The sequence below is a fragment of the Fragaria vesca genome, linkage group LG4, assembly GCF_000184155.1.
Source record: "Fragaria vesca subsp. vesca linkage group LG4, FraVesHawaii_1.0, whole genome shotgun sequence".
Lineage (NCBI taxonomy): Eukaryota > Viridiplantae > Streptophyta > Magnoliopsida > Rosales > Rosaceae > Fragaria > Fragaria vesca.
Genome location: NC_020494.1, coordinates 9806864 through 9825600, shown reverse-complemented (window position 1 = coordinate 9825600; position 18737 = coordinate 9806864). Strand labels below are relative to the sequence as shown.

Sequence of the window (18737 nt, the reverse complement as noted above, 5' to 3'; positions counted from 1 at the left end):
TATATATATATATATATGTATGCTTTAGAAATATTGAATTTTACCGATGTCCAAATGAAGTCCGATAGGGTCAACTTTTAAAAACAATGTATCTATTTCTAAGTCTATATCACAACGTTTCCTTTATTAATTTGTATTTTAGGATCGAACATGTTATATGTGGTTCAAAATTAGGTGTTCTAACTTGTTTACTAGTTATATGAAAATATATATCGTCCAAATTTATCAAGTTTAGAGAAAATAGGTCATGCAATATGATCGTTCAATGTGAGAAAGGAAAAACAACAAATATGGATATTGTTAGGTAAAAAAAGACAGTGGTTTCGTCTTGACATCGATCCATGCGCGCCATGTTGTCAACCATAGGCACTAAATATGTCTAATATGAATCCTTCATATTCATAATTCGTAAAGCATGATTATGAATATCCAACTGATAATTAATTTGGTTAAAAAAAATTTACAATTAATCTACTCACAATACTTAACTCAACTGTTAAGATATGGATATACGACAAAAACTTGATCTAAATGATGACTAAATTTATATTAATAAGCTATCCAGTTAGCTCTAGAACCCGCGTCTTAAGTAAATAAGTAACACAAGTTCATAAAGAAAAAACAAAAAAACAAGCGTCATCTTCTGTTAATCTTAAGAAGCTTTGTTATTTAATGCAACTATATTTTTCAATGCTTAATAAAAATACTGTTTTCATTGATTTATTAAAACGAACAACAACCATAGATCATAGAATGAGGTTTGAACCCACAAATGAAATTCTGCATAGTTTCCAAAAATTATAAATAAAAAAAGTAAAAAAAAACTATTATAGTTTGGATTATCTAAGTTTCATTGAGGAAAATTACCAAAAATAAAATTCATTAAGGAAATAAAAATCAATTAGATAAGAGATTGTCCCAAAAACAGAAAAGAAAGCATATAAAGCCAAAATACTTTGCACAGTCATGGTTTGAACATAAACAATTTCCAGATCTGCTTCTTTTTCCTCCCCACCTTCATTGCTTCAGTTGCTTCTTCCGGTAATCGCCATCGCCGGGAGCCTTCATATTCGATCAAATTGCGACTCCGAATATAATGAACTCTCCCTCATCGTCGGCGGTCTTGATAGGCGATCAACTCGCGACTCCACAAACTTTCTCGAGCTCGAAATCCTCCTCCTCTCCGAATCATACCTTTGATTTTCATTTTTCTCCAAACCCAGATAACTCTCTAACGCCTAGATCTATATATTTGACCTAAACAAGGTAAATCAGATCAGTTGAATATTAAAAGTTGATGTGTTTTTACTGTGTTGACCACGTTTTTCTTTTTTAATCCTCTTAACAGTGTTACTATTGAGGTTAGTACCATGTATGAGGTTAGATCAAATGAACGGCCAAGATTAAATTATGACACTCGGTTCACTTGAACCTTGGTGTATAGAAGAACTTTCGGTTAAAGAAGTTGCATAATCTCAAATTCCAATTGTTTTCACCGGTAATTATGTAGTAGCAAATGATGTTCTATCACTTCTATAATGATGTTTTACAGCATCAGTTCTCCCTGTAAAACATAAATCACAATGGGTGGGAACCGTGGGATCATACAAAGAAAACATCAAGAGTTTACCTTCTGAAGCGAAGTGTGGGAACAGTAACATTTCTCTTACATAGCAACTCCAAAACGGTATCCTATTCATGAAACATGGTGGCACACGCATCAACTAATTCAAATTGCAGTTATATTGGTCACAGATTCGAAGTTAACTCAACAACAACCAAAAGCCTAGAAACTACAGGGAGAGTTAAGCATCAAATATATTTTCTTAAGTCCAAGTTTCAGGAGGTAGTACATTGTAAGCGAGACCGAAAAACAACACTGTTAAGAGATCAGAATTAATATTGTAAAATCAAGAGTTTAAAGAAGTAGAAGGGGATTCTCTAGAACAATAGTATGGTGCAGAACAAGAGGACTGAAGATAATGACTTTAAATTTTCAATGTATATGTCAAGGTATCTCAGACAATTGAACAATCATTAACGATTTGAATGTTCAAATGGACACTTGTTTCCATCCGGGAAAAGAAAAGGAACAAAAACTCAGGTCTAGAAGGGGGGAGGAAACTCAGTCAATCATTAGATTAGATTAACTTACAACAAGATAATTCCGCTGAAGAAGAAAAAGACATTCTGAAGTTCTATAATGGAACAAAGAAAAGCAAGGACGATTCTCAATCTTTCCTATTTTTGGCGGTTTCTTCTTTCCATGTCTTTAAGAATAAAAAATCTCAAGGTGGGTATGGCAAGCATATGATCACCACTCTAAATATATCAGAATCGGAAGTCAGGCTCGACATCCATTGCCCAAGCAAACTTAGCCAGGAGAGACTTTTGGAATATCTGTGTCAATAGCAAATGGTAAAGATTATTAGCACCAGCTGCTTATACACGCACAAACCACCTATTGTTCATTCAAAGACAAAAAACTGGAGAATATCTAAAAAAGTGGAGCATATCAATTGGCAGTAGCTCCCGTTGATTAAAAGAGATTAGGATTCCCACCTTCTCAATGGGAACTTCATGTCGCTTGCACCATGCAACGGTGATCCTAGGATCAAGATAGTTGATTTTTGATGTTCCCAATGCAATTGTCTTCATGTCGTCTTTGGTTTGCATATCCAATTTTATTTTATCAATCTTTTTATTGGCATCAGCTATCTTCTTCTGTAACCTGTAACAATTATTTAAACATTAAAAAAAATTACTTACTGAACCACTTTGTTCACACAAAATAACTGAAGCAAACAACAAGTAGTATTACGCTTCCGGGGTCAAATTTCTCTTCTGTTTTCCATCAGCATCTTTCAGAGGAGGCTTTCCATTTCTTGCCCTTTCTAAATCTATCTTTAGCTCTTTTACAACACCCTACAACCAAGAAAGGAAACTTAGATCTGGTTCACTAATCACATTATGTGCTCAGAATTCAAGTACGAACACCTATGGATTCCATTAAAGATACAGATAAGGTCATCCTGTCATTACCTGAAGGTCACTAAGCTTTTCCTTTAGCTTGTCCATTTGTGATTCATGAGACTTCGACACAGCACGCTGATGGTTACAAATAATAGCAACCTGCATAGTAAAGTATGACCAATTATAGATGTCACTTAATGAAAGAGATTAATACAAGTTCTCATGGGATGGACTGCCTTCACCTTCTTGTTTGCTGTATCATAAAAAACTTTTTTCTTTAATACATCTCCCTCTGTAGTTTCCTGGTTTAACTGCCATCAGGACAATGATAAATAAGAATCAGTATAACAGGTTCCTGATGGCCATACTGAATATTTTACAATAACACGAGTCATGGTCTGTAGAATAACAAGCCTTGACATGCTTTTATATGCTTTGTGGGAACATGTAATGCTAAGGTGATGACAATGTAGTATGAACAAAGCAGATATAGCATTATGTACTGATACTCAACTATTTAGAGAGGTTGGATGAACTTCATTCATGGACAGTGTATATTCTAGCCCGTAGTAAAAGAAAACTCTGCATGTTGTTTCTTTCATTTACTCTGATGATAAATAAAATAAAACTTGAAAATAGACTCTACTTTTCCTCAGAACTCTAAGTCAATAACATCAAAGCTGCCATGCAGTACGATTACTTCACCCCATCTGATCAAAAGAGATTCGCTCGGAAAACATTTAAGAAAATGATTACATATTATTGGTATTTTCATAGCGAAAGTATAAGGTGCGGGGTTTTATATCTTACCTCACAATAAAAACGATCTAATCATTGTAAAATGACATAGGAATCAGCTGATATGTAAAAGAGCACAGCAAAAAAACTTTAAAGTTCAAAAAATAAGTAAAGACCAGCACTAACTTACTTCATTATCCAATGTGATGGATGCATTGTATGTACGGAACACTTTTGCAGTAAGACCAGGCATCAGTTCCTTTAGATGTGCATTCAATTTACTGGTATCTAACTTGTCAAAGAGATCATCACTATCCTTTTTTCCTGAAGCGAATAGGAAATTAGAAATTTAATTCATGCACTTTATGAGTCATTTATACACACAAGTATATAGATGACACATATGACTGCTACAAGGAGGTTCAAAGTTGTGATCAATTTTTCTGAAGTAGGCAGCGAGGATATATGCTACTGAAAAAGTATATTATAATAGTGAAAGCTCCACAATATGGATGTCGGCTCCTTGCCTCCCTTCCCCTCTCTTGCTATTTATATATATCTGTGAGTGTGTGTTGTGTGTAGTAGCCACACAAAAATGACAAATACTAATTCAGAATCAGCAACTCACCTTCCTGAAACTTTTTTATTTCCTTGTAAACAGCAGGTTCTACTTCAACAGTATTTTCATATCGGATTGAATCTTTACCGAGGAAGTTAAACTGATTTGAAAAGGACAAGAAAAAAAAGTTGACATGTCATTTTCTAATGATTAAACAAATTTATAAATAAACTGCAATGACTTAGAATTTCAAAAAAATGTACCTCCAATGAATTGGGGGGAATTGCTTTTACATTCTCTACTTTTAATGTGCAGCAACCGACAGTATCGGCTTCATCATCATCCTGTTGGCAATAAATGTGACCATTCGTAAATAACTTCCTTAGTCCGACTTTTTTTTTAACTATAACTGGTTTTGACCTCTCATGTTAATTTTCCCTCTCCATAAATAAGAATTAGCTGCACAGATCCTAGTCATCCTGCTACAATATACGGTTGATACTATTGAGCGCATTTTACATGATTGGCTGATATTTACACTAGTTAACCTACATAACTTGTTAAAAAGTACTTGGACACTAAAAGTTGAAAAATTTACAGCAGAAGAGTCTCTGTGTGTGTGTGTGTGACATCATGAATGAATCACATGTGGAGCCAAGCAGAGACTTGAATGTGGTGCAAAAAAGTCTCTACATAGGCCCAGTTAAAGTACAACAGCAGATTATACCTTCTCATTTCCAGCCCTAAGAGCAAGTTTGTCGATGAGATAGGTAGCAACAGCTATTTGCCGCTTTGCAGCATCTCTACTTGTAAAATCCTTAGTGTATGCAGCCCTGATATCTCCTATGTATTCCTGCAATCAAAATAGTAGGTTTTTCATCAAAAAGGTGACAAATCACTATCAAAAAGGTGACAAATCACTATCACTGAAAGCTTATAGCTCATCTCCATCTAAACACCTTCAACATCCTTGCTTTCTCATATTTCTCCTTGTCGCTTTGCCCCTTTAAGGAACTACTGGCTGCAAGAAATACGTATTTGAACTCCTTTGGATTGATTGGATCATTCCAGAAAGCCAACCATGTAACAGTATTGTCATGCCTTACTTCTTTCCACCTGCATAGAACAGTGTATTGAGTTAACGTCAAAATAGTTCCAGAAGAGAAGATAAGTATATCAGGAAAAACCAATATCCTTTAATACCAAGACAGTGAACATGGAGAAGAACAAACCTTTCACCCGGAATGGGGCATTCGGGGATCTCGGCATTTTTTCCTATATTTATTGTAACTTCGCGTGGACTAATCCTCCTCTTCAGCTTTCCTGACTGATACCATGAGTAGTGATAGTTAATGGCAACATGAAGGAAGGAAAACTCAGAACCAATGTAGGCACTTCAACAAATAATGCATATCAAACTATCTCATCATGAACGAATCAGATATTACGTCACAGGAAACTATAAAACTCAAACAAACCTTGGGATGCTCGCCACGGCCTCGGAATAATCCAGGTGGTTCAACTCTGAAGTTTCCAACCTGTATTAAGATTATGATCAGAAACCACACAGCTAATGGTTAACTATCATCTATATCACATTAGAATCAGGATACTGGAAAATGGATCACAAGAAGCATATCCATATTCAGAATCATCTGAAAAGCTTCATATGTTGGAAGATATACTGCAAATAGGGAGAATGCTAGAGTAAAAGGAAAGATAATCAAAGCTAGAGATAACCTTCTCTTTTACACCATCAACGACTGCCCACATATACTTCTCCTCTTGTTTCAATTTCTCTTCCTTGACAGCCTTCTTCTCCTGCATCAACAGATATTCCATGACAGTTATGCAAAAGGACAAGGAATTCTTCTCCAAATAGAAAAAGTTGTCACCATATGTAAGCCACTACTGATGTAATCTAGGAAATTATAGATCAGTCTGATGTAATATACGAGGAACGGAAAGGAATGCATTGATCACCTTGTCAATCCATAATGAATAATCAATAGAACGGGAGTTGTTATTGACAATAGATATTCCAACAGTAAGACCATGAAGAAACATGTTTTACAGAGACACACGTGCATAAAAGTGCATGGGGGATAAGGACTGTCCAGCACACTAATGAATAATCAACCGAATCCCAACTTGTTTCATCAATAATAAGTAGCTAGTGATAGTAGTGGATCATAAAGGCGCAGCAAGCATAATAACATCAAGATCCTAAAACTTGACAAACACGGGCAGAACACCATAAACTATATTGTAAAATATAACTTGGGGAATGAATACAGTTGGCATGTCTGTCAAAACAACAAAGCCTCAGCAACCCATATTGCTTAAACCATAAGTTAGCCCAGACTTGTAGAAAAACGAATCTTGCCAGTAAAACCAATAATGGATAAACAGACGGTTATATGAGCATCAATCTTTTAAGGCAAATTATCTTGGATACCAACTTACTTCTGAACTCATTTGTTTCTTCTTCTCCTTTTCTTTCTGATACCAGTCATATATTGGTTTGAAATCACAAGCATCCAATTTCTGAATTACATGGTTCTTTCCAAGCAATTTACGCCAATCATTCCAAAAGTTGTCTCTGAAAGTTTGTTTCTGCACATATTCTGTATCTATCATCACTGCATACATTGTTGCGACCTGTAATGCAAAACACTTTCAGTCTAATAACTTCCGGAAATGAAATTTAAGCGATATAAAGTATGTCAAGGAGAAAATAGATCGGAAAGAGAAAGAAACCTCCTCTTGTTCAGGTGTCAAGTTGACTGGCTTGCCATTGTAAAGCATCTTTACCCCGTGAGGCTTGTAAGAAGGTGGGAAAATGACACCATTGTGCTCTAAAGTAGTCCATTTTTTCTGCCCGTCATTAGAGCCAGGTCCTTCTCTTGTTGACTTAGAATACTTTGAAAACTTATCTGGCTTTTTGCCTTTCTGGATCTTTTTCTGGATTGAAGATGAACTGACTTTAGATATAGTTTTCTTCGTCAGAGATGATTTATTAGCAGATGTTGTTTTTTTCATTCTCTGGGAAAGTGTCATTTCATCATCATCTGCCTTCGGCTCTGTTTTGTCAGACACCTGCTTGCTCTTTACTGATGTTGAAGACTCTCCAACTTTTGGCTTTTTAATTGAAGATTGCTCAGAACAATTCCCCTTATCTAGAGGCCTCTTACCTGACACCAAAGACGAGCTTTTCCCTTTATCTATTGTGCTCGAACCATTCTTCTGAACCAATGGCTTCCTTTCTTTAGCGTCACTAGGCTTACAGCCTGATGTTCCCACATTAGACTTATTAACCCTTGCTGCTAAAGGTTTATTATCTTCATCATCTGTATCTTCCTTTTTGACATTGTTTATTTTAGCCTTCAATCTGGAATTTATCGGCTTTTCATCATCAGAATCACTATTTTCTGCAGCAGGATGTTCAATAGGAGTATTTTCCTCTTTAACAGAGACAGACTTGTTCTGTTCTGATACTTCTTTTCGGATTGCTGCGGGAGATTTCCCTGGTGACGCCTTTGTAGATGGAGTGGTCTTATCCTTATGAACACTTGAGTTTACACCATTGGAAGAATGTACCTCAGAGACTCTTCGTGGTTGTCCATCACACCTCTGAGACGATAATTTCTTTGTGTCTGTGTTTGACTGATTTTGTTTAGATGCTGCAGACCGTTTGAAAACTAATGGTTCTTCGTCATCAGATGTATATTCGTTAGTAGAATTCTGATAAGCCATCAGCAAACTTTGTGCTCTACTGGCATGTAGATCACCTGTATCATGCAAACAGTAACATATATTTCAAAACAGGTACACATCACCAACAATTACAATGAAAACCACATGTGAGGCAAGATAATTATCTATAGACAACAGAAGACGTATTATCAATATGATAGTATGTCAACAACAGACAATCAACTAGAAGACAAACTCAACACATTCTTAAAAAACTGAGGCACGAAGTTATCATCAGATTATTGACTTCTTTCTTTAATACGCCGCACATTCTGTGTCTGATACTTCTAAATTCCTATACACATGTACAGTGTACTACAGAGTTCTTCCGTAAATTTCCATAAAATATATATTGAAAAGAAAAATGTTTCAGTTGAATGCAACCACTGGTGGAACCAAATATGAAACATCAACTCCTATCCCAAGTCATCCAAGCTCAGAATTCAATCATGCAAGTAACAGCCATCTTACTTTACAAAGCAAAAACGAATATTCCTCCAGCAGCTTCAAATTTCTTTTCACAATTGGTTCAACACCTTAGCCAATTTCAAAATGGACTAAGAGACATCTGACATTCCCCTTAAGCTTATCCAGAGCTCCTATTGTAACCTAAGATTATCCTCAGGTTTTAGGTTCAAATTACTGTAAGGTAAAGTTTTGGATTATCAGTCTAGCATTGTCTCGAAGCATAACGAAAACCCAAATATCTAATTCCACCTATTGCATCACCAATAAAAGCTGCACAAACTGCAGACAACCAAAACAAAAGACTCCAGCTTTGATTAGATAACCCACAAAAAGCAATAAACTTTGATCAAAACCACAACAGATTACACCACAAAAACACGTTCTTTATATATCCAACAATGTCTGCCTCATAACAAAAACTCATAAACAGCTCAACTACTTCAGCCAAAACTAAACCTAGCCACCTTAGCAATGAAACTGTTCCAATTTCCTCCACGGGAAACCTTAATTTCAATTCAAAAATGGTGCGAGAGAGAAGACGTACTTGTTCGGCAATGTGTTGAATTCGATTGCAGCGTTTTGCTTGTCTGCAAATTAGGGCTAAAAATTGGAGCTGGAGTTTAATTTATAAATTAGGGCAAGGAAGACCGCGAAACGTCGCCGTTTTGGGGATAGAGAGAAAGAGAAGGGAGGGGAGCTCCCGGGTGGTGATGATCTGAGAAAGAAAAGGGAAGAAAGGTTTGGCCTTGGGACTCAAGGAGGGACAGGTTTTTACAGAAACGGATCAGGAATATTTGACAAGTGCAAAACTGGCCCAGCCTTGTTTCTTCTTCACGTTTTTGGCCCTTCTCTTAAGCAAACGCTGCGTTTTTGTGACTGAAATGTTGACACGATAGGGATTTGGGGTATGGGACACGATTGAGGGTTTAGGGACAATGTGACCTAGGTTTTGGATGTATCGACCGACCGGAGTTGGAGCGGATCGACATAAATGTGAAGAGATTTTTGGATTTGGGTTGTGATTATGTTGGATTCAATACGTGGTATCGTGTCTATTGAGACTCAGATTTAAATCAAATTTACGTGTTATTATATTGTGATGTATTTCGTGCATTAATGGATTTGACTCGATGAGTTACTATAACTGAAGAATGATCGAGTCAAGTCTTGTGTATTTTTCTGCTCGGGATTGTTTACATTTGAAGACATGTAAAGTTGCCATGTTTGTGAGGATTTACTAAGGTTTGGTATTAGTGTTAGGTTGATTTTACAGTAAAAAGAAAAAGAAAAACAAAGAAGAGAAGATAATACATGGTTATTTTTGGCCAACAGGTTCAATAATGTCGATTATGCCCCCATTTTAGCCACCAGGTGAAGATCAAGTATGAGATTTTAATACAAAAGTCATTGTCATTAGTGTGTGTGACACTATTCCTGATAACCAAAGGATGCATCTTCATGTTTTGGATGTGGCAGAGATTCCAAATGACTCTAGTCTACGTCAAATAATTTCCAACGGTCTCCATCTTGGCGTGATTTGAGCCATCTTATAATAACCCACCTCAATCACAAACATCAAATTCCAAATTTTTTGATCCCAATCCAAACGAGAGTTTTACCAAATACAAATCGAGTATACGAGACACCAAGTCCCAAGCGAAACTTGGGCTCTCATACCAATTTTTATGGGGGAGCGGCCAATGAGTCCTAGGGGCGGCCCAAGGGTTGTGCTTGGCGTGCGACGGTCGAAGGCCTAAAAAAATCATACATATATGGTCCAAAAAAACATAAATGAGATATGTATGGTCCAAATCACACATATATAATACATACATATATGTGAACTTAATTTAGCTTGTCCATATGATACCACCTAAATTTGTAGTTAAGTTGGTTATGGCTTGACTTTGTGCACACTTAGGTCCTCTTTCCTTGAATTTTTTTACCTTTTCCTTTCTTTTTCGTGTTATTTTTTTTTTTTTTTTTTTGGTGCTATTGAATTAGGTTCAACCATTGAGGGAACTAATATACAATCATTCAATCAACAATTCAAGATCAATGATTTTGAAAGATAATCTTACTTCTTTAAAAGTTTAAGTTCACATTCCTACTTATGACACCAAGGTTTTAGCATTGATTTGTACTGATATTGTCTAAGTGGTCTTGGTGTATTGTATCTATTTTATCGGAGCAGCTAATTAAAAGGCCACATTCACCAATATCACACAAGACCTCTAAATATGACAGACTGGCCCTGACGGGTCCTACACACACGGATACAATAATAATGCTGATACGTCCCTTAATTTAGCCACCTGACGAAGATCAGGTAATGATAGAATTCTAAGATGGAGTTTGATCTACTACTATCAAGAAAAACAATTGCATGCCTACTGCTATGACGATTGGACATGATTTCTTACTACATACTGGGTTTAATTAGCCCTTACAGAAGATGACGAGAAAGCCTACTGATGCCTACAACTACTAAGAATAAGCCTACTGCTTTCAAAGTGAAGAAAAAGGTGAGACAAATACGTCATTTCCACCGTAGAACAACCTCAATGTTTTAGCACCCTAATTTTCACTATGAGATGATGAATTTGCTTATAAGGTTTGCATTATTTCTAGCATACTTAAAACTGTTTAGTGAGATTATGTTTGAGTTTGTTTATTATGACATATTTAATACCAAGACACATTCTATATCCAGCCACGATATGAATTAAGTTAACTCGATACGATCCTTTATAGACAACCCTACCAGAATGAAATAATGTTCTTGGTTTTTGCCTTATGTGGAGGGTGTTTATGATTAAGGGTTATACGACAGTGATACAAGTATGGTCGAGCCCAAAATCTGTCCTCTTTGTCTAAGCTAGCAGAAACTAGGCCGAACAAACTTCGAAGGACTGAGAATCCAAAAATTTTTACTATTGTGTTCCTCCCAGTAGCTCCTTGCATGTTAACAACAGTGTATCGAACATTGTCAAAAAGGCTTAACAAGAGGTGCATGGCGCGGGAGATAGAAAAACATAAGTTTCAGAAGAAGAGATCCCCGACAGTGATTTAAAGAAGGGTATTGATATGGGGAATTGCTTGGGTTTTGCATGACATATATGTTTTCTTTAGGTTGTTCTTGAATTTGAAGTGGTTAATGGGATTGGATGAGGGTTTGGCAGAGAAACACGGTGAGAGAGATGTAGCATGGCAGAAGAAGAGTACTAGAGAGCTTGTTAGCCTCTTTCATTCTGGTTATTGTCTTTGGTTGATAACAACAGCTATTTATAAGTTAGAGGGAATATCGATTGAATATTTTTACTGCTGGGTAAAGGAATGGCCTTGGTTTTGTATTGCCTTTTGATTTGTCAAATTGTGTGTAAAGCTGAAATTGTAGAATATGCTTTGGAAGATGTGAAAGTGGAACAAGTTTGCAGGTTTCCTGCGTGAAATCTGTTGCTGGGATTGCTTTTGCGTGTTTTAGTTGTGTTGCTGTGTTGTTGGGAAAATGTACCTCTATGGTATTTTATTGTGTGGCTAGAATTAAGAATCCATATGTTAAAGTTTATTTATTTGGATTTGAAAGGATTTGGGCTTGGTTTTTGGGCCGCTCTCTTCTTCATTTATCTATATTATGAGTTAGGTCGTTGGACATGAATTTTGATCTCAAGTCCAAAATTACCAACAACCATACAACTAATAGCGGACCTAATGCAATTATGTTACCTTCCACGCCACACCCATTCTTGAAAGCCCCAAGTGCATGCATGTATGCAGCATGATAATGTTATATTCTCTCACTCTCTCTTAGCCATTAGCTGCTGTGAATCCAATGGAAGTACAACATCAATTCGCTTGGCTTGGTTTCTGTTTCTTCAATGTAAATCTCAAGTTTCCGTGTAGCTTAGTCTGGTTTATTGAACCACCCGTTTGCAATATCAAATTTCTATTTTGTGCAATTGAAGCATGGACGGTCTGCTTGAAAGTGGGTAGACGTCTGCTAGAAAGTGGGTAGACGTCTGCTCGCCTTGCTTTGTCGTCGTTGCTTTGATTGTTGATGAGATTAGTATACTAGGCTTTGATTGTTGATGAGATTAGTATACTAGGCTGAATTACTGCATTGTGTGCACTTCATCACGATACCCAAGTGAGTATCAATACAAGAATCTCTTGAGATAAACTCTTGCATTTGATTCTTAAAGTTGTATCCTTGAATATGATTGATAGATTGGTCTTTTCTTCTGGTGTAAACCCTTTGCTGATGTGATTTGGAATACGTCCAATAATCAAACGCTTGTTATAATCCTTGCCGTTACCACATAACGTAGCTTGTTTATTGTTGGGATTGATGTATCTTACCTTCCTGAGCTATTTTTTTCCCTATGGCCTCTTATATTTACTGTTATAATTGAGAAAAAGAATAACATCATTGCTTTGTTTGGTATTGGTATATGTAAATTTTGGTTTCATATAGCTTGGCTTGAATATGTTATTGACACTTATATTAGTAATATGTTTGGCTAGAATTTATCGCTTGGCTTGGGTTGGCATTGCTTGATTCGATTTACCGTCAAACAAAAATATATTTGTTTGACTTATCTTTTGCCTCAATTGAACTAATTACAATTAGACTTGGGTATGTTCTAGGCATGAGCTTTTCAAGAGAGAGCTTAATATGCTTGGTATGATGATCAGCTTGGTATATGCATGAGGTGTTTCATGTAGTAGCTTGGTATGATGATTAGGATAGGCATAAGTGCATTGTATGGTAAATGACAATGATTTTGGTAGGAAGTTAAGCTTGAGTAAGTGGTATTCAAGGGCTAGAAGTATTTGTTGCTTGGTAAGAACTAGGAAAGTTCTTTTGGTCATTGAATTTGGATTGATCTATCAATTTTGAAGAATAATTATTTGGTTAGGCTAGCATGACAAGAGATTATTTTGAAATATTTGTTAGGATTAAGCATGGAGCATATTGGCTGAAAAGAAGGTAATCACATTATGGTAAGGGATAAGCCAATGATCTGAGTCATATGGCCTGGTAGTGGTTTATGTTGCCTTTACAACAACATTTGGCTATCTGGTACTTTGCATTGTCTTGCTTGAGTATCCAGACATATATACATTTGTCTTTATTCATTTGTGTCTTGCAACTTTATAAGAAATTTGAATCGGTAAGGAGATGAGCTTGCATGATGCTTGCTTTGGTTTGAATTTGCTCAATTAAGCATGTGCTTTAATGTCAGAAGTATGAGAGTGCATTAGCACTAGAGAGTATGTGCTTAGATGAATTGGCTTGGCATGATTCTAACTTGTGTTTTTGATGCATATAAAGTCTTGCTAGATATATGAGAGCTTGGAGTGGCTTGTCATTTTTATGCTTCTTGTGAATCCTTTGTTGGATGCACGACCTTCGAGAGAAGCTTGGCGTGTATTTGTGTTTTGCATTGCTCAAATGCTTAAAACTTTTGCTTGGCTTAGGCTTGTTTAAGTATATAATTTTGCTGTGTGTCGCATATTTCTATTTTCGCTTGTCGACTAGCCATTGTAATTGCATGTTACTTTTGCGACATTGATTTGTTGTTGTATGTTCTGGAAGATACCCAATTTGTAAGCACGTCCATTCCCTAGCCTTTTATAATAACACGTCTGGATTTTCAACCCAAACGTCAGCATATATGATCTAACCCAAACATCAGCATATATGATCTAAAGCATCTTTTCATGGCATGACTTTCAATCTTGTTGACGTCCCCAATTAGTTTCATGTTGGCAATTCTGATGTCTAAGGCTACCAATTTACTGCTGACAAGGTCTCTCACAACATTACCTTTCATGTTGTTGGGTGTGGCCGGAGCTTGAACTTTTTCGTTTTCTTTGGCAAAACCTTCCACAATTGATAAGAGTCTACTGGTCTCCTTATGCAACAAGTTATAGCCTGCATTTGTCTTTGAAGCATAAAAGCATAATCAATTGCATTCGGCAGTTAGAGCATCATACATGCTCACTTCCAATGCTTCTCTGGGCATAGATTGATGCGAATAAGGGATTTGACACACAATTTTTGTGTCCTTTGAACATCTCTTGACCATCAGTGACTTGTGAAGCTCAAAAATGTGTTCGTTTTTCATCACCGTGAACATGTGACGACATAGCACTCCCCTATACTGAAACATTTTGCAAGAACACACCATAATCGGGTCTTCTACACTGTCAGTCTCTTTTTCAGGGTGGTAAACAACAGTGTGGTCAAATTCAGGCCGCTTGTAAACTGATACCTTGTAAACATGACTACCATCTTCATGACATTCTGCTCGTTGCTTTATTGTAATAAAGCTCTCTTTCTTGATCTCTCTTAAAATCTACTTAAACACATCGTGTGTGAATATAAAAGAGGCTTGTATCTCCAAATCTACCAAGTGAGTTAATGCACTAGGAAAGGAATTCATAGGAATTCATAGGAATTCATATTGATGAATTCATCCCTTTCTTGATTGTTTCTCATTTTCATAAGTAATTTGTACACCAACGCAACAAGCTCCATAAGGGATTTGCCTATACCAAGAACCCTCTTGAATTCTTTATTCATGCCCTCACACCTTTGTGTGCTTCTCATTCCGGCCATAAACATGTCACCGAAAAATGCTGGACAAAACTTGTCTCTCTTTTCATACATATTCTTGACCCAAAAATTGTCATGGAGATCAAATTCTTCAAGCATTTCCTGCCAGAACCTTTCAAATTGCTCAACTGTTTGATACTTCCTCATGCATCTATTAAAAGCCTTCAACTTTTCCTCAGTCTTTAAGTGTGTTAAGGCATTTTTACCTATGTGCCAAATACAGAGACAGTGCTTTGCTTCCAACATCACTGTTTCAATTGCCTTACGCATGGCCTCATCAATGTCTGTGAGTACAGCCTTTCTTCTCGCTCATCGACTCTAAAAATGTACGAAGCAACCAAGTGTATGTCTCCATAGTCTCATCTGAAATAAGGGTAAAACCGAAAATAATACTACCTCGATAGTTGTTCGTCCCAACAAACAAAACCAATGGCCTGTTGTAAACATTGGTTTTGTATGTGCTATCGAATATCAGCACATCCCCATAACATTGATAATCAACAAATGAATGCCCATCTCGCCAAAACATGTCCACTAACCTGTCTTCCAAATCTGTAGTGAATCTACATATGAAGTGTGGGTCTTTTGCTGCTAGTGTTCTCATGTAGGAAAATGTTCTTTTGGAATCACTCTCAAATGGGGAGGTTTGTCGTTGTTGGTCAAGCTTGTTGTAGAGGTCCTTCGTGGTGAATCCCCCAGCTTGCTCCACCATATACTCATAGGTGTGACATGGTCTGATTGAAACCTTTGTCATTGTGTTTGTTAGAGCCAAAGCTACGTGTTAACATGACGATGAGCACGAACAAATGCAATCTGATTCCCAGTGGCTAGTTCATGATTACTCTGGAACGAATATCTTCACCATATAAACTGTACTCCCATCATTGTAATTGATCTAAAATCTAGTTTGGTAATTCGCCATAGTCTGTTTTCTAGGAGTACGACTCAAACCATCTGCTTCCAAGTACTTTGTATCTCGAGTCCCTTCCTTGCAGTAGACCCACTGCTTCTACCAAATCAGACCGTTAGATTCTCCCTTGTCATCCTTCCTACATCCAAATCCAACTGCTGCTGAATATGCATAGTATAATCTCTTTGCCTTATCCACTGTTTCGAAGTCAAGGTTCGCACATCGGTGATATGAGCACAAAGTGTTATGTTTATAATGTGTTTCCTACCCTATTTAGCTATGATATTCTCATAATAATGTTATTTCTAACATGTTTTGTGATATTAGAGGCACAAAGACCTTAATTGAGAAAAGAAGGTTAAATCGCGAAAATAAGATAAAAATGCAGAAAGCCTAAAAGAAGGCTTAAGTAGTCCAAGGATGGAAGAGTAGAATGCCCAAAAGAAGGCCCAAGTAGCCCAATGAAGGAAGGAGAAGTGAATTTGGATTCTAAGTCCAAAAAGGAAAGAGAAAAGTCAAACATTTCACCTAGTCCCACATCATTTTGGAAGAGAAATTCCACCAAGATATTCACTATATAAAGACAGTCTTGTGTACTTCTCAAATCATCATTCATTCACTCAAAAGTCAGGGAAACACATAGCTTTACTGAGCAGCCTCTCCCTCTCCTTTATCAAGTTTCTTCCTCCTTTGCTAAGCCTTGAAGGACTTCTCCATGAAGGTAGCAACATTGGAGATTTGAGCATTGAAGTCAAGCATCATTTTGACGTCGACAAGCTTCTTTGAAGATTTGCTAAAGTGTAAACGTTACCTTTTCTTTGTTTTGATTTTCTTTACAAATTTATAGGTATGTTTCGTGTGCTAAACTTATGATTTGGAAGCATGTTTTGTTTGTTTTTGTATTCAATAGATTCAGAATTTTATAAAACATATTGATGTTTCGTTCATGATTTTCTAGCGATCCGATCTTGTGAGTTTTAATGATTGATACTTTGTGTTTTTGTTTAAATAAAAGAGTTAGAATGCATGCTATCTATTGCCATGATTCGTGCTAAGCTTCTTCAAGTAAGTATGTTTCTCTAAGTGGTGGAAACTATGTTATAATAATTGAAAACGTAAACTACAGTAAATGCATGTTACGACTTCTCGGTTGTGCGTTGTTGTTCAATCTTAATTCTTTAATTCTTAATGATTCATGTTTGTTATGGACAAGTACTCTTCAGTATTGAATGTAGCAATTTACATGAAATAATCTAAGTTCTAGACTTCTCTATGCTTAGGTGATAAAGTAAGTAGAATTAAAGGAATGCATGTCCTCTTCAGGCATGTGTTCCGAAATTGTTTCTCTTGTTAAGAACTTGCATGATAATCGGATTGTTGGAATGAGACGTGATCTTGATGTGTGGTAGAATTCGAGTTTATCTCTGTTTGCGATGTTGAATGAATCGATCACTTGTACATATCTTATTTTCTGTTTTTAGGAACATTAGAGCAAACCTTAAAACCCCCCTGTTTACCTTGTATCATATGTATAATTGTAAATGAATACTTGTAATTACTTATAGCTACAGCCTCATTAGTGTAACCGTGATTGCAGGAGTGCCCTTTAAGTCCCTGGCTTGTATCGACCCCTTCTTATTCTATGTTATAATTGACACAAAAAGGGTTTTTAAATTGAGCGCCGGGTAACGAGCACGTCAATTGACGACTGTCAGGCTTCCAAATCAGGGAACATTTACTGCCACATCCTCTACACCCTTATTTGGCTGTTTTTCATTCTCAGACCCATCCATCACTGGTTGTACATGTGTTTCAACTTCAGTATCAATATATATCCTTACTTTCTTATTAAGATGTGTACTGTATAAAAAGTAGAAAATTATGAAAAAATAGTAGACTTATTAAGCAATGACGAACCGCTTGTGTAATATTGATTGGTCTACTCAATTTGATCAAATTGATTCATACAATTTGATCAATTTTGATCCAATAGATTCATGAATCTATAAACTACACTACCAGAAGAAAGGCTTTAGCCGACGAAAAAAAAAAACCAGGCCGACGAAGCATTTTTTCGTCTGTTCGTCGGCTAAAGTCCACTTTAGCAGACGAAATTATCTTTCGTCGGCTAAGTTAAATTTTCGTCGGCTATGGTAAACTTTAGCCGACGAAAAAAAAATTTCGTCGGCTAAAGAATTTATTTCGTCAGCTAAAGTTCACAAACTATGGCCGACGAAATATTTAAAAGTTTAGCCGACGAAATTAATATGTCGTCGGCTAAAGTGCTTTATATTTGCGGATCTGGACAGCAGCAGCTCATCTGGGAAAAAAAACGGGAGAAAAAGTTTGGGTGTCGTCGAAATCTGTCCATAATTAGTTTGTGGAGCCATATATAGGTACGTATATGTATATATATGTTGATTAATTGAGTTTTATTTGAGTTGATCGATTTTAAGTGTGATTGAGTTTATTGATTTTGATTGTGATTGAGTTGATTAATTTTGAGTACGTTGGATGTATATATATGTGTTGATCGATTTGGTTGATGATTTGAATTGATAATATATATGAATTAATTTGTTGTTAATAAATAGTAGATATATATATGTTAATTAATTTATAATATTATTGTGTTGATATGGTATGAAGTTGTTGATGATATATATGAGTTCATGATGATTTTGTGATGATGTTGATATATGATTTTGATT

At 36.3% G+C, this 18737-nt stretch overlaps 1 protein-coding gene across 1 annotated transcript; it reads right to left on the bottom strand.

The window, feature by feature from the left end:
* Positions 1 to 1884: 1884 nt before the first annotated feature.
* Positions 1885 to 9305, bottom strand: LOC101311751 (DNA topoisomerase 1-like). Its single transcript, XM_004296721.1, has 16 exons — positions 9039 to 9305; positions 7031 to 8061; positions 6737 to 6931; positions 6011 to 6091; positions 5749 to 5808; positions 5503 to 5597; positions 5230 to 5386; positions 4998 to 5123; positions 4534 to 4614; positions 4340 to 4430; positions 3902 to 4035; positions 3216 to 3284; positions 3043 to 3132; positions 2822 to 2925; positions 2563 to 2731; positions 1885 to 2400 (listed from the first exon to the last, which is right to left on the bottom strand). The coding sequence occupies exons 2-16, from the start codon at positions 8024 to 8026 to the stop codon at positions 2332 to 2334; spliced, it is 2517 nt and encodes an 838-aa protein (XP_004296769.1). The 5' UTR covers positions 8027 to 8061; positions 9039 to 9305; the 3' UTR covers positions 1885 to 2331.
* Positions 9306 to 18737: the final 9432 nt, after the last annotated feature.

Coding starts and splice junctions, on each gene's coding strand:
- LOC101311751 (XM_004296721.1), bottom strand. CDS start 8,026: ATGGCTTATCAGAATTCTACTAACGAATATACATCTGATGACGAAGAA. Junction 5,809..6,010: donor TTGATGGTGTAAAAGAGAAG/GTTATCTCTAGC, acceptor ATCTTAATACAG/GTTGGAAACTTCAGAGTTGA. Junction 3,285..3,901: donor CCATCACATTGGATAATGAA/GTAAGTTAGTGC, acceptor TCCTGATGGCAG/TTAAACCAGGAAACTACAGA.